The 13635-nt window shown below is 40.6% G+C and overlaps 1 protein-coding gene across 1 annotated transcript in view; it reads left to right on the top strand.

The window, feature by feature from the left end:
• CPNE4 (copine 4) overlaps nucleotides 1–13635 on the top strand; it is a 299611-nt gene that overhangs the window by 243198 nt on the left and 42778 nt on the right. Inside the window, exon 7 of the mRNA XM_054595926.1 lies at nucleotides 13357–13455. Within this exon, the coding sequence (XP_054451901.1) occupies nucleotides 13357–13455 (99 nt within the window). The remainder of the gene's footprint in view (nucleotides 1–13356; nucleotides 13456–13635) is intronic.

The following is a 13635-nucleotide window of genomic DNA, read 5'->3' as shown; positions in this document are numbered from 1 at the left end:
GGTAACCCAAATTTATTCAAGGATCCAGCCCTTTTTTTATTTTTCATTAATGCCTATTAACCTCCTGCAGAATTGGTACTCTGTGAAGTGAACTTTTAAAATGCTTTGCTATATGGATTAACAATTTTTTATTTCCACTCTTTCCCATGATAACCCTGATGTGGAGAATAGAATTTAGATGGAACCTTGGGTCCATTTATCAAAAAAAAACCCCAAAAAACAAAAACAAAAAACCATTGAAAATACATTTACTATTATAATAGCCAGGGGGAATTTCTAATAGTTTTCACTACTTTTGCTGGCCTCCCAAAGTGGTTATTGATGAGGCTCTTACTGAGACATCTGTACCCATCAGTGAATGGATGGGTTTCACTTCCAGGTAAAGGAGTTCTATTTCATCTCCCCAAAGACCAATAAAGCTATTGGTCTGTCTAGTGATAGAAATGGAATGAGAAGAAAGGTTCAGTTACTTGGGTAATAAGGCTGATAAGACAGGTCAATGGCCCTGCTTAATACTGTCAAAATCTCAACCCTCTGCTTGTCCATCCTGCAAATGTGTGTCTGATTCCATCCAGATGAAAAGAGTAGGATATCTATTCGGCTGACTCATGGAACCAAGTCCTCCTATCTCTCCGGAAAATGTTATACTAAAAGTCTGTCTGAAATAATTACTGTTTAGGAGAGGAGAATTAACCATCTTAGACAAGTTTCACTAGTTAGCAATTTTAGGCTAACAAGTTAGTACAAATTTTTTAGTTTTTTTGTTTCATCCAGGAATTTCCAAACTCTCTTTTTCACACTAGGTAAGTATGCACCATAGAAATTTCAATGATACTCAAAGGGACCGTGACCAACTAAGTCTATGTGAAAAAAAGGCTAAGTGACAGAGAGACCCTATCACAAATAACTACAGAAAATTTCAAAAAAGAAGAATTGGAGGTTTCAAGGGTGGCTGAAGTCTACACAATTCAGGATCAAGACCTGGGCCAGATGTGATAGTTGCTCAAAAGGGACAGAAGTGGGAGGATCCCAAGGATTAGCCCTAAAGAACACTGAGCACCAAAGGTCCTGTGTGCTCAAAGGGTAAACTAGGTGTCCGAGCAAGCCAAAGAAACGTTATAGACACTAGAACAGAGCAGGAACTAAGATCAACGGTAGCGACTAAACAAAAGGATCTAGAATAATTTTTGTGAATCTGATTATTTCATATTGTCTTATGGATAAATGGTTAGTCCAATTTAAACACCCAGAATTGGCTTGGACATGGCAGCAACGAACTGTTTTCCACAAATCATTTCATGTGATTGGTTAGGTGTGGCTCTTTTCTTCATGCTTTTAGAATTTGTTTTGTTCCTTTTTTAAAACTGCCAAGTTGTGAACACCTATGATGGCTGCATGAACAATAATTAAACAATAAAGTCAGGTAAATGAGCTTATGTTGGAAATACACAGTAATCAAGGTGCCTGGCTGTGCCAAGACTTCTCCTGGCTGTCAGTGAGTCCCACATTGCCAGCTAGTGGTTTCCAGACCAATTAAGCCATACAAATGGAGTCATCAGTTTGTTTTTTTTTTTCTGGTCTTCAGGTGCCTTTTCCTCCTCAGGGACCCAATGGGAGGTTGTCTTCGGGCATCAGATTATAGCAATCAATAAACCATGAGCAGCATGACTCATGTAGAAACAGAGAAAGAGGCATTTTGCTAGAAGAGACAATGATTACCTGTCATGAGACCAGAGAAGCATGGTGTTTGCTAGAGGTCAAGAATCTGGGATTCAATGTGCAGCATGGCCAAATGCTAAACTATCCCTTGACCCTCAGACTATCCTGTGGCTCTTCCTCCTGTGAGTCCCATCTAGGTGAATGGTACACTGAAAAACACAAGCCAGAAGCTTGAAGATAATCCTCAATTTTTCTTCTTCCTCTCCTTTTCTCTCAACCCCATCTACTTAGAAATTGGGACCCATTATGGCCACTCTTTAAATACCTCTGTAATTTTTCATGTGTGACAGGGCCTTCATTGGCCTTCTATTTTTCCCCTGTACTTACACTCTACTTAGCAGCCAGAATGATCTCTCTGCATTACTAGACTCTCTATGTCATTCCTCTGTTTAAATTACTTTGCATCTCTGACTTGCCTACACAGGGCCAATCCAATAAGGAATTCTATAGAATGCTCTCAAGTTTGATCAATGCTGGAGGAGAATGACTTCATAAAAATAGTGAGATAGCATCCTGTATCAACTGTAATGTAATCGGTGCCCCAGAAAGTTACAGAAAACAGAACAGATACTCAATTAGTGTTCATTCAGTGATGAATAAATAGACAATACAGTGTGTGGAAAATCATGGACTCTTTCCAAGACACCAAAGTTCAAATCCTCACTTTACCAACATATTTTATCGTTAATGCTATTACAATTATCCTAATTTTTCCCCTTTACCTCCCCCTACCCAGCCTGCCCCACCCCCCACTCCTATAGTCAGTCTCCTCACCATTGTCCATGTCCATGGGCTCTTCATATATGTTCTTTGACCAATCCCTTCACCTTCTTTCAACCTTTCCCCACCTCCCCTCTCCCCTTTTAAGCTGGGTGACCTCAAAAAACTTACCTACTGTAACTTCAATTTTCTTCAAAATGTGGTCAACATCTGCCTAGTAGGTTTTTTTGTGAGGATTAAATGAGATGTAGTTAAAGAACTTGGCCATTGAATGCCTGGTACACAGAAATAGCTGAAGTTCTAATTGTATTAAAAACAAATGAAGTAGCAGAACAAAAAGTATGTATTTATTAGACATCACCTATACAGGGTACTTCACAAAGGAAATTGGGGAGTTGTGACCTCTGACCTGCAGGACTTATAACCTACTTTGCACCCATCATCCCGTTCAGTCCGTCAAAGAGCTTTTTTTACTCAGGGCTGATTATTCAACTGGAATTTGCCTGTTCCAATAGGGCTAGGAAATCTTTCCCCCTTGTCAAATAAGGATGTTAAAGCTTTCAAAATTTAGTGTGATGTTTCCAGGGGAAAGATTGACACCTGTTAAAGCAGATCTATGTTATGTAGAAATCAAATGGGAAGATTATTAGATAGACTGTCAGCTTCTCTGGTAGTTATTACAAGTGTAACTTCAGGAGAAGAGAGTGGTACAGGTTGAGCCAATGCAGAGTGACTCGGATCGTGAAGCTAGAGCTCTTGTTGGAAACTCGAGGCATAAGTCCTTGTCAAAACCTGCCTCTTCACTCTGCTCACACAGCCGTAGGAGTTTCAATCTTCCTAAAGAGTAGTGAGGTATGAAGTTAAAAAGGTTTGGACAAGCATTCAGGAGCCTCTGAAGCTTATCTGAGCTAACCATGTCTCACAAAGCCATAAGTCTCCAATGAAAGCTTCCAAGAGTGACACACTTCATTGTGGAATGTCCCTGGGCTTGGCTGCAGTCCAGAAGAGATGTGTGAACTGACGAGATAAAGCCAACATAAGCAATGCCCTTCCCTCCTGGGCATCTCTCTGTCTGACGCTCCTGAGCACAACATTTTAGGATTTTGTCTGCCTGCTTAGATCGGTGCTGCATTGAATGATTGTTAAGGGGCCAGGTTGGCCTTTGAACGTTTTTTGTTTGTTTGTTTGGGTTTTTTTTTTTTTTTGGTCTGTGGTTAGCTTATTTCATTGAATTGAAGAAGACATGATGAGCCAGGATAAGTAATTATTATAATTGTAATTACCGCCACTATTGTCACAAACCATGGACTCCTGGATTTTCTGTCCAGTGTTTCTCAATATGTTCAGAGGCTACATCTAAACTGACCAGTTGCTTACTTCAAAGGTGGATTCTTGGGACCCTCCCCCGAAAACCAAATCAGAATCTCCAAATATAGTGGCCAAGAATCTGAAATTTAACAAGCTTTCTTCAGGCATCCTATATCCCAAAGTATGGAAATTCAAGAATGCTGTTGCCCCTACACTTAACAGACCACTAGCAAATTATCCCCAAGGTCAAGGTGTTCACTCTCACTGCTCAGAAGCTTCCCTCAAGTAGTAGATATAGACCGATGGTGGTCATGTAGTTGGAGATACGTGGAAGCAGATGTAAACCAAATGCAATGGAAGCTTAAGGGTTGATGTGAATAGGAAGCCAGGAGAAATGGACAAAAGTCAAGTTACGGTGTTAAAAATAAAAACTTAAAAGGTAGGGGCAGGAGAACAGATTTCTTTTAACTATAAGGGTTCTGCAGCAATCAGCGCCATTACGTAGTTTTATGATGACAGTTTGGACAGCTCACCCTGGCCCTCCAGGAACTGGATCAGATTCAGATCCTGAGAACTCAGATGTCAAACTCAGTCATACTTTAAATGCCCTAACTATTCTATAACAGCAGTCGATAATTTACCTCTCTATTTCTCAGTTTCCTCATCTATAAAGTGGAGGCAATAATAATAGTATCCCATTGGTAGGGTTGCTGAGAAGATTAAATGAGTCAGAACATTTTAAGTGCTTAGAACAATGCCTGGGACAAAGTAAGTGTTCAATGATTGTTGGCATATTGGTATGCAAAGACCAATTGTCACTGAAAACTCACTTCTTAATGTGAATATATAAATGCCCAGGGAGAAGCTGAGGAAAGATGTATCACTCAGGGTCAACCATAGAAACAGAACAAGTGAGAGATACATATGAAGAGATTGACTTCGAGTAATTGGCTGATGCACCTGTGGGGTCTGGCTGGACACGTCTGAAATCCTCAGAGCAGGCCAGCAGGAAGGGCAGGCTGGAGCTCTTGGGCAGAAATTGAAGTTACAACCTACAGGCCAAATTTCTTCTTCCTTGGGGAAGCCTTAGTGCTGTTCTTACAGCTGATCATATCAGGCCGATCTAGATTATCAAAGAAACTTTTCTGTATTTGTTTAAAAGCTCCGTTGAGGTATAATCAATATACAAAGAATTGTATGTATTTAGTGCATATAATTTGATGAGTTTGGACATATGCAAACACCTGTGACACCAGCACGGCAGTCAAGGTAACAGACATATCCAGTATCTCTCAATGTTTCCTGCATTCTTTTTGTTCATGATTAAAGCCCTTAAGTTTTGATGTGCACAATAGCATATTGTTAACTACGGGCACTGTGTTGTACAGCAGGTCTCTAGAACTTATTCACCTATCATGAATGAAGCTTTCTATCCCTTGAACAACAATTCCCCAGTACCCTCCTTTGCCCCAGCTCTTGACAACCTCTCTTGTGTTCTCTGTTTCAATGAGTGCAAGTGTTTCAGATACCTCATAAACATAGAATCATACAGTATTTGTCTTCTGTGACTGGCTTATTTCAATTAGCATAATGTCTGTTCCTGTTATCACAAATGGCAAGAAGTCCTTTTTTTGTAAGGTTTGAGTAATATTCTATTATATGTGTCTACCACATTTTCTTTATTCATTCATCTGTCTATGGGCATTTGGGCTGTTTCCATATCTTGGTTATCTTGAATAATGCTGCAATGAACATGGGAATGAAGATACTACATAAAGATTCTGACTTCAATTCTTTCAGATTCACACCCAGAAATGGGATTGCTAGATCAAATTATAGTTCTATTTTTAATTTTTGAGGGGCCTCCCTAATGTTTTCCATAGCTGCTGCACTATTTTACATTCCCCCCAGCAGTGTACAAGGGTTCCAATTCCTCCATATCCCTGCCAACAATTCTCTTCTGTGTTTTTTTAAAATAATTTCTCTTCTAACAGATATGAGGTGATATCTCATAGTAGTTTTAATTTGCATTTCCTTGATAATTAGTGATGTTGAGCATCCTTTTTATAAACCTGTTGGCCATTTGGTATCTTCTTCGGAGAAATGTCTGTTTCCATCATTTTTTAATGAGGTTATTTGTTTGGGTAATTTTTTTCTTTACTGTTGAGTTGTAGAAGTTTCTTATATATTTCAGAAATTAATCCTTTATCAGATATAGAGTTTGCAAATATTTTCTCCCATTGTGTTGGATGTCTATTCATTTTTTGGTTTCATTTGTTGTGCAGGAGATTTTTAGTTTAATGTAGCCCTACTTTTGCTTTTGTTGCCTGTGCTTTTGGTATCAGCCAAGAAATCATTGCCAAACCAAGGTCAAGAAGATTTTTCTCTATGTTTTCTTCTGGGAGTTTTACATTTTCGGGTCTTATCTTTAAGTTTTTTATCCATTTTGAGTTGATTTTTGTGTATGGTGTAAGAAAGGGGTCCAATTCATTTTTTTTTATTTTGGCACATAGATATCCAGTTTTCCCAAAATCATTTGTTGAAAAGACTGCCCTTTACGCATTGTGTGTTCTTGACAACCTTGTCAAATATCAGTTGACCATATATGCATGGGTTTATTTCTGGACTCTCTATCCTGTTTCATTGGCCTATAGATCATTATTTATGCAAGTACCATGCTATTTTAATTACTGTAGCTTTGTAATTTATTTTGAAACCAGGAAGTGGTATCTCCAGCTTTGTTCTCTCTCTTACTCTCAAGATTGCTGTAGTAATTCTGGACTGACAGAATTCAACACAATTTCGTGATAAAAATGCTCAACAAGCTAGGTATAGAAGGAATGTACATCACCATAATAAAGGCCATATATGGCAAGCCCTCAGCTAACATTGTACTCAGTGGTGAAAATTTTAAAGCTTAATCTTTAAGATCAGAAACAAGACAAGGATGCCCACTCTTGCCACTTCTATTCAACTTACTACTGGAAGTCTTAGCCAGCGCAATAAGGCAATAAAAAGAAATTTTAAAAATCTAAATAAAGAAGAAGTAAAATTATCTGTTTTCAGATGACATAATACAATTTGTAGAAAACTTTATGGAGTGTACACACACACACACACAGACACACACACAAACCTGTTAGTATAAATGAATTCAGTAAAGTTGCAGGATACAAAATTAACCTATAAAAATCAATGGTGCTTCTTTACTAACAATGAACCATCCAAAAAGGAAATTTAAAAAACAGTATCAAACAGATAATATAGTGATACATACATACATGCACACATGCACAATTGAATATTATTCATCTACGAGAAAGAAGATGATTCTGCCATTTGCTACAATATGGATGGGACTTGAGGGCATTATGCTAAGTGAGATAAGTCAGACAGAAAAATAGAAATGCTGTATGAGTTCACTTACATGTGGAATCTAAAAGCTTAACTTGTAGAATCAGAGCATGGAATGGTGGTCACTGGGAGCTGGGGGTGGAGGAACTGGAGAGATATTGGTCAAAGGTCCAAACTTGCAGTTAGAAGATGAATAAGTTCTGGAGCTCTAATGCACAGCATTGTGATTATAGACCACAATAGTATATTAAATCATATATTTTAGAGTTGCTAAAATACCAGATTGTAAATATTTTTTCACCACAAAAAAAGAAATGATTATTGTGACCTGATGGAGATGTGAGCTAATGCTAACATGGTAACAATATTGTGGTGTATAGGTGTATCATATCAACACGTTGTATACCTTAAACTTATACAATGTTATGTGTCAATTATAGCACAAATAAAAAAGACAACAATCATTTACAATAGCATCAAAGAATTAAAATACTTAAGAATAAACAATCAAAGTGGTAAAACTGCACACTGAAAACTAAAAAGTTCTGATGAAAAAAATTAAAGAAGACACAAATTAATGGAAATATATCCATGTTCATGAATTGAGAGACTTAAATGTTGTTAAAAATATTCATACCCTAAAGATTCAATGCTATCTCCATGAAAATTCAATGGCATTCTTGCAGAAATAGGAAAAAACACCCTAAATCACATGGAACCACAAAATCTTTACTTCAGAATCGGCCAATTATGAACTGGTTAATCATAACTGCAAAAATATGTTCACTGCAACATGTAAACTAGTGTGTAATTAAATAACTGGGGACTGTACCTGTAGCCACGATGACACATAAAACTGACCATCCCAAAAGGCTGCTGAGCAATACGTTGGCAGAGCAGTTGAACACACCCTTCTTCTAATGGGTTCAATACAAATATGAAATAAGAGCAGGAGGGAGTAACTTGACCACTCAATGCACATCTATCTGTGCATTTTACAAACAAAGCTGAGAAGCCGAGGGAGAGTGCGCATGCTGTTGCCTTTGCGTCCTTTTGCAGGGGAACGATGAACAGCTTCTCCACGTTGCTGGTGTGTTCATTGAGCCTTAGAGGCTGCCAGCAGTTTATAGCTTTAATCAAAGACTGGGGCTTTTGACACAGAGTAGACCAAGGAGACCTTCATTATGAATTCCTGCTTTTATTCAGAGGCAGGTGACATAACAGAAAACATCAGTTGTGGCACCAAACACCTGGATTCAAATCCATATTGGTCACTTTCCAAGTGTCCAATCAAGTCACTTAACCTAAGGCTGTGAGTGACACCTAGGAATGGCGTTTACCTGTAAAGGTAATAATAATATTGTCATTTTAATGCTATCACAAAGGATTAAAGACCATAACACATTGATCAGTTAAGACAAACTATGAAATTTAGCTTCTTTTAGATCAAAGATACTTAGTGTTAGCTGTGTGGTCTTGGGAAACTTACTTCACCTCTCTGTGCCTTGGTTACCTCAGTTGTAAAATGAGCAGAATGATAAACTGTTCTGGAGATAAGTTGAGTTGATATGTATGAGGTGCTCAGAGCAGTACATAGCTCTTAAGTCTGGTACCTCGTAAGCTTATATATGTTTTAATTATTATAATTTCATATTTGCGTGGTAGTGGTGAAATCAGGGAGGCAGAAAACCTAGACTTCAGCCCCAGCCCTGCACTTGGTGAACTTGCAGAAGTCACATCACTTCTCTGCCATCCGTTTCCTTCTGTGTAAAATGAGGGGATTGACAAGACCATCTGTCGAGCTCAGACATTTTCAGTCTAACTACCTGAACTCCACTGGAAGCTGTAAGACCTCGAGGAGGCTCACTAGCTTGTCGGTAGTTTTGAGCTTCTGATCTCTTGCAGATCTGTCAAGACTCCCTCATGGATTCACAACAAGGTCCCTGCTTCTGTCTCAGTTTTTCTGCAGAGTAGTTGATGTGTTTACTTTCCACCAAGACCTGTCCCTCTCTCAGCTGTGTGAGAGCTGCTACAAGCCAGCTTCCTGGCAGGGAGAGAGGGAAAGACATTGTTTTTATTGTTCTGCCTCGCTGTGTCTTCCTTCCTTTGGGATCCCTTCTGAGAAAGGTCAAAACAGAATTCTGCAACTGCCTTGATGAGACGTGCCTGCAGAGAGACTGAAGAAGCGGGGCTGTGTTAGGGGCGGTGCCTGCCTGGGGAGTCCCCCACCCCAGTCCTCTCAGGTCTGACTCATTGTCCAGCTCCGTGGTCACTCCTTTTCTGCCCCAGAGAGAGAGAGAGCACATTAAAAATATCTCGACTGCTGTGGTTGGCAGATGGAAGAGGGGATAGTGACTAAAGCATAATGGGATATCTAAGACAGGGCAAAGCAGCAGGGTAAGTAGTTTTGCTTAAGATTTTGTGACAACCCAGAATAGTACATCCATCCCTTCTTGCTTTTTTGATATTCTGCTGTGGCTAGGGAGGCTGGAAGTTATACCCGCTCTCCTGAAGGAGGAAACTTCTACCCTCTTTCCCAATGCAGGGGAGTATTAAAAAGGCCGCCTCCACTTCCTTTTGTGTATTTTTTAATTACAGTTTATCTTCAATATTATTCTGTGTTAGTTTCAGGTGTACAGTACAGTAGTTAATCATGTACTTTATAGAGTGGTTCTCGCACCCCCATATTTCAACTACCCACCTGGCTCCATACACAGTTATTACAATATTATTGACTGTATTCCCTATACTGTAATTTATATCTTTGCGACTATTTTGTAATTACCAATCTGCACTCATTAATCCACTTCCTTTCTTTTATTTGCTTCTGCCCCTATTGCCTTCTTATTTGCTCCTGCCCAAAGGTTGAAGAGGGGGGATGGGAGAGTCAGACCCCGGCCCTCCGTGACTGTGTTTACTCCCAGGCGAAGCTGTGAGCCTTGACGTAGGGTCTCAGGAACCATCTGTCTTTTCTATGTCCAAACTCAGAAAGACTTCTTCTGTTTCTTGTTCCAGATAACAAATATGTGAGCGTCAGGATTAGTAAGGAGGGATGGGCAAACAGAGAAAAAACACTTGGTTGTAAGTAACCGTAGATTAATCAACGGTGTTTGACTATGTGAGGTTCACAGCGCATATCCTGAGCAGTTTTTCCAAATGGCTGGATCATCAATTGCTCCTACTGCCTAGGAGGATAAATGTGGTAGAAATTCATTCTACCTTGAATGAAAAGGGGGTTCTTATCACTCCTATCAAAGATATCTCGCATTGTTGGACATTTCAGCCAGAATGAGTTAAGTCTTTCATTGATTTTATTTTACAGCCTATGCAACTACAACTAGTCTGAGAAACGCGTTTGAGAACATCCCGCAGAATCCCTTATAACATTCTCTTTTTGACTCTCTTTTATGTATCTAGTCCTGTAGTTTCTATTTGAACATTTTCAGCAACAAAACACTCACCCTTTCACAGGTTATTTTGTTTTTAGACAGGTATAACTATTGGTAAATGCTTTCTTTGTATCTTCTTTATAAATTCCTCTTGAAACTTTTGCCCCCTTTTGTAATCAAAAATTGAAATACCTTTTTTCTATGGCAGCATTTTAAGTACTTAATTCTTACATGAGGTCATGCCGTAGTAATCTCCATGGCTGGAAACAAGGGCAGTTTGTTACTTACACATAAGACATACACATATGTCCTTCCTGGATCACCTGCGGATGCTGTAGTGCATTGTCCTCAGTAGGGACTCAGGCTGACAGCACAGCTACTGCCACCAGTTTGCTTTTAGCAGCTACCAACTGAGTGAACCTATGACCGAAGAGTATAAACTGAGTAATGATTTTAACTTTTATTCTCTAACTTTCAGGACTCCAACTTTCTTTTCAAATCTAAATAAAATACCTTGAATTCTAATTCCATGTCACTGCAGAAGTTGCCCACCCTCCCCAGCGTGTCTCTGAGGTTCTACTCCTAGCATTCATCCGTCAAGTTCTTTCTCCACATCCCTGCTCCCCACCCAATTGGCAATCCTCAGGGGGACCGTCTCATGCGGGTCTCTCATCCCTTTGTCCCCAAACTTGGGGACAGCGCTTCTCCTTTATTCTCCAAGTCACCACAGCATCGTGCTGTTACTGACAGCAGATGCCTTGGAGTGTTGAGGGCAGTGGCAGAAGAGAAGTGAAGAGGGGCAGAGAGGGACATGTAAATAACTTGACATTGAAAATTAGACATCACAGTTTCCCAAGTTCCTTCCCTGCCTCTCACCTCCTCTCCCACCAATGCTAGGCCCATCTTCAGCCTCTGAAGGATCCCGCCCTAGTTTCTTCTCAACCCACATCCCTGAGCCTGCCCCGCTCCTGACAAAGGGAAAGCGCTACTTCACCATTACTTTATTCAGCAGGGCAATTTAGCGCCCTTTGTCTTAACCTCTTCCATTCTGAGTTATTCTAATCCATTCTGTTTCATAACAAAAGGGCTTATTCATACATTTCGTGAACAAAACAATCTACCAAAGCCTCCACAGTTGAAGAGGGAACAAAAGCTGAGAAATTAGTTTTTCTTTAAGATGCCTCCCAAGAAAATGCTTAGCAAATGCTTTTGATTCCAACCAACCTCATATTAGGGAAACTTTCAAATACAGTGAGCATAAATTATAAAGGGCATATTTAGGAATATTTAGGGAGTAAGGTCATGGAGGACCTTGGGAAACCCATTACCTTGAACAGGAAATGAATGTGAGCAGTGGATTATGGGTGGCCAGGCAGCTGGAGGGAGGTGCGGGAATGGGAGGAGGCTGTTACCGGGAGGCAGGCAGGCAGGGGCAGTGGGGATGGAAAGAGGTGCTGAAATTGAGCCTTGTTGAGAAGACAGAATGCACAGGAGTTGGCCTGGGACAGTGAGGGGAGAAGGGAACGTCAGGAGTGATACCCAGTTTTCTTCCTGTAGCAACCGGATGGGTGTTGGTACAATTTACTATAATAGAAAATAAATGAGCAGGAATAAATTTAAGGAGGAAATTATGTTTCATTTTGGATATGTTTTATTTTAGGTTTTTGGGGCATCCCATGGGCTCAGAGAAAAGATTTACAACTTGGGTTTTCCAGGCAGGACTGGCCGATGGGTGTGCTTTCTGAGGGAGGACCAGGCTGCCCCCTGGAACCCCAATATTCCAGGGAAAACTTCTGAATAAAAGGTCCCTTTTGAAGCCTTGATCTTATTTGAGGGTTGGGACTTCCTTGATGCACATACCGGTGTAAGATGTAAAAGCAGTAGCTAAAGTACTTGAGACCCTAGTCCAGCCTCCACCCTGGAAAAACATGGGCACTTCCTCTTCACCTAAGTATGTTTGACCAAGCAGAGGGCAGGCTGCTGATTTAATCTGAGTCACTCAGTTAGGTGTTGCCTGGGAGCCCAGAAACATGTTACATGTGATGGATGCCTGATATTTACCAGTGTGACTTATCTGTCACCATTTTCCACCCATTTCAAATGGGGTACAGTTAAAGATTTCACATTTTTGCCTTCTTACTCATTTTTCTTAACCTCGCTCTTTTGCCTTCAGAAAAAAAAAATAGAAAATGTGACTAATATGATCACATTCCTATCATTAAACATGAGCTGTCATTGTAGAGACTACAGCCATGGACTCGGGCATCCGATTCCAGCTGTACCCAGGGAGGCCATCCGCTGCGGGGGAGGAGCGCTGGGATTGGGGTCGGGGCACCTGCCTTCTCACTCCAGGTTTCCATTCACTTAGGGGGTCCCTTTGGCAAGTTCCTTATCTCCCTTTTGGTGTTACTGGTCTTATATGAAAAATATGCAAATTATTAGTCACTGCTGCATCGCAGGCTGCTTGGAGATGATGGCCAAAAGGCTACATCAAGTCTATAGAAACTAAAGGAATATTACACCCCACATGCTACAGTCCTAGACTGCTGGGCTTTTGTTCCAGACCAAGCATGTTTCTCATCAAGGTTGCACTGCCTTCAGCTACTATGGATGCATTCTTAATTTTTTTTTTAATGGTGTGGCTCAGTGGATTGAGCTCCAGCCTGTGAACCAAAGGGTCGCTGGTTCGATTCCCAGTCAGGGCACATGCCTGGGTTGCAGGCAAGGTCCCCGGTAGGGGGCGCTCAAAGGCAACCACACATTGACGTTTCTCTCCCTCTCTTTCTCCCTCCCTTCCCCTCTCTCTAAAAATAAATAAATCTTTAAAAACATACAAACAAATGAAAGAAAACCTTTTCTCTTGCAGTGCATAGTGTGGGACTGGGACTCCAACGGCAAACATGACTTCATTGGAGAATTCACCTCGACGTTCAAGGAGATGAGAGGAGCAATGGAAGGAAAGCAGGTACGTGGTAAACCACTCGTGGTCTTTTTCCAGACCCTGCTCCTGATGCACGCAAGTACACATGAGCAGCTGGAGGTGAGACGTCAGTACATGACTAAATGGGAGGAGAGGAAAACACCATGGGATTTCAGTACCTAGCTCAAACACTAGCCCAGCCCAAAGCACTCGGGCTAACCTTGG

The sequence above is a fragment of the Pteronotus mesoamericanus genome, unplaced genomic scaffold, assembly GCF_021234165.1.
Source record: "Pteronotus mesoamericanus isolate MK-2021 breed Mesoamerican mustached bat unplaced genomic scaffold, CSHL_Meso_final scaffold_54, whole genome shotgun sequence".
Classification (NCBI taxonomy): Eukaryota; Metazoa; Chordata; class Mammalia; order Chiroptera; family Mormoopidae; genus Pteronotus; species Pteronotus mesoamericanus.
This window is presented reverse-complemented; position numbering and strand designations above follow the sequence as displayed.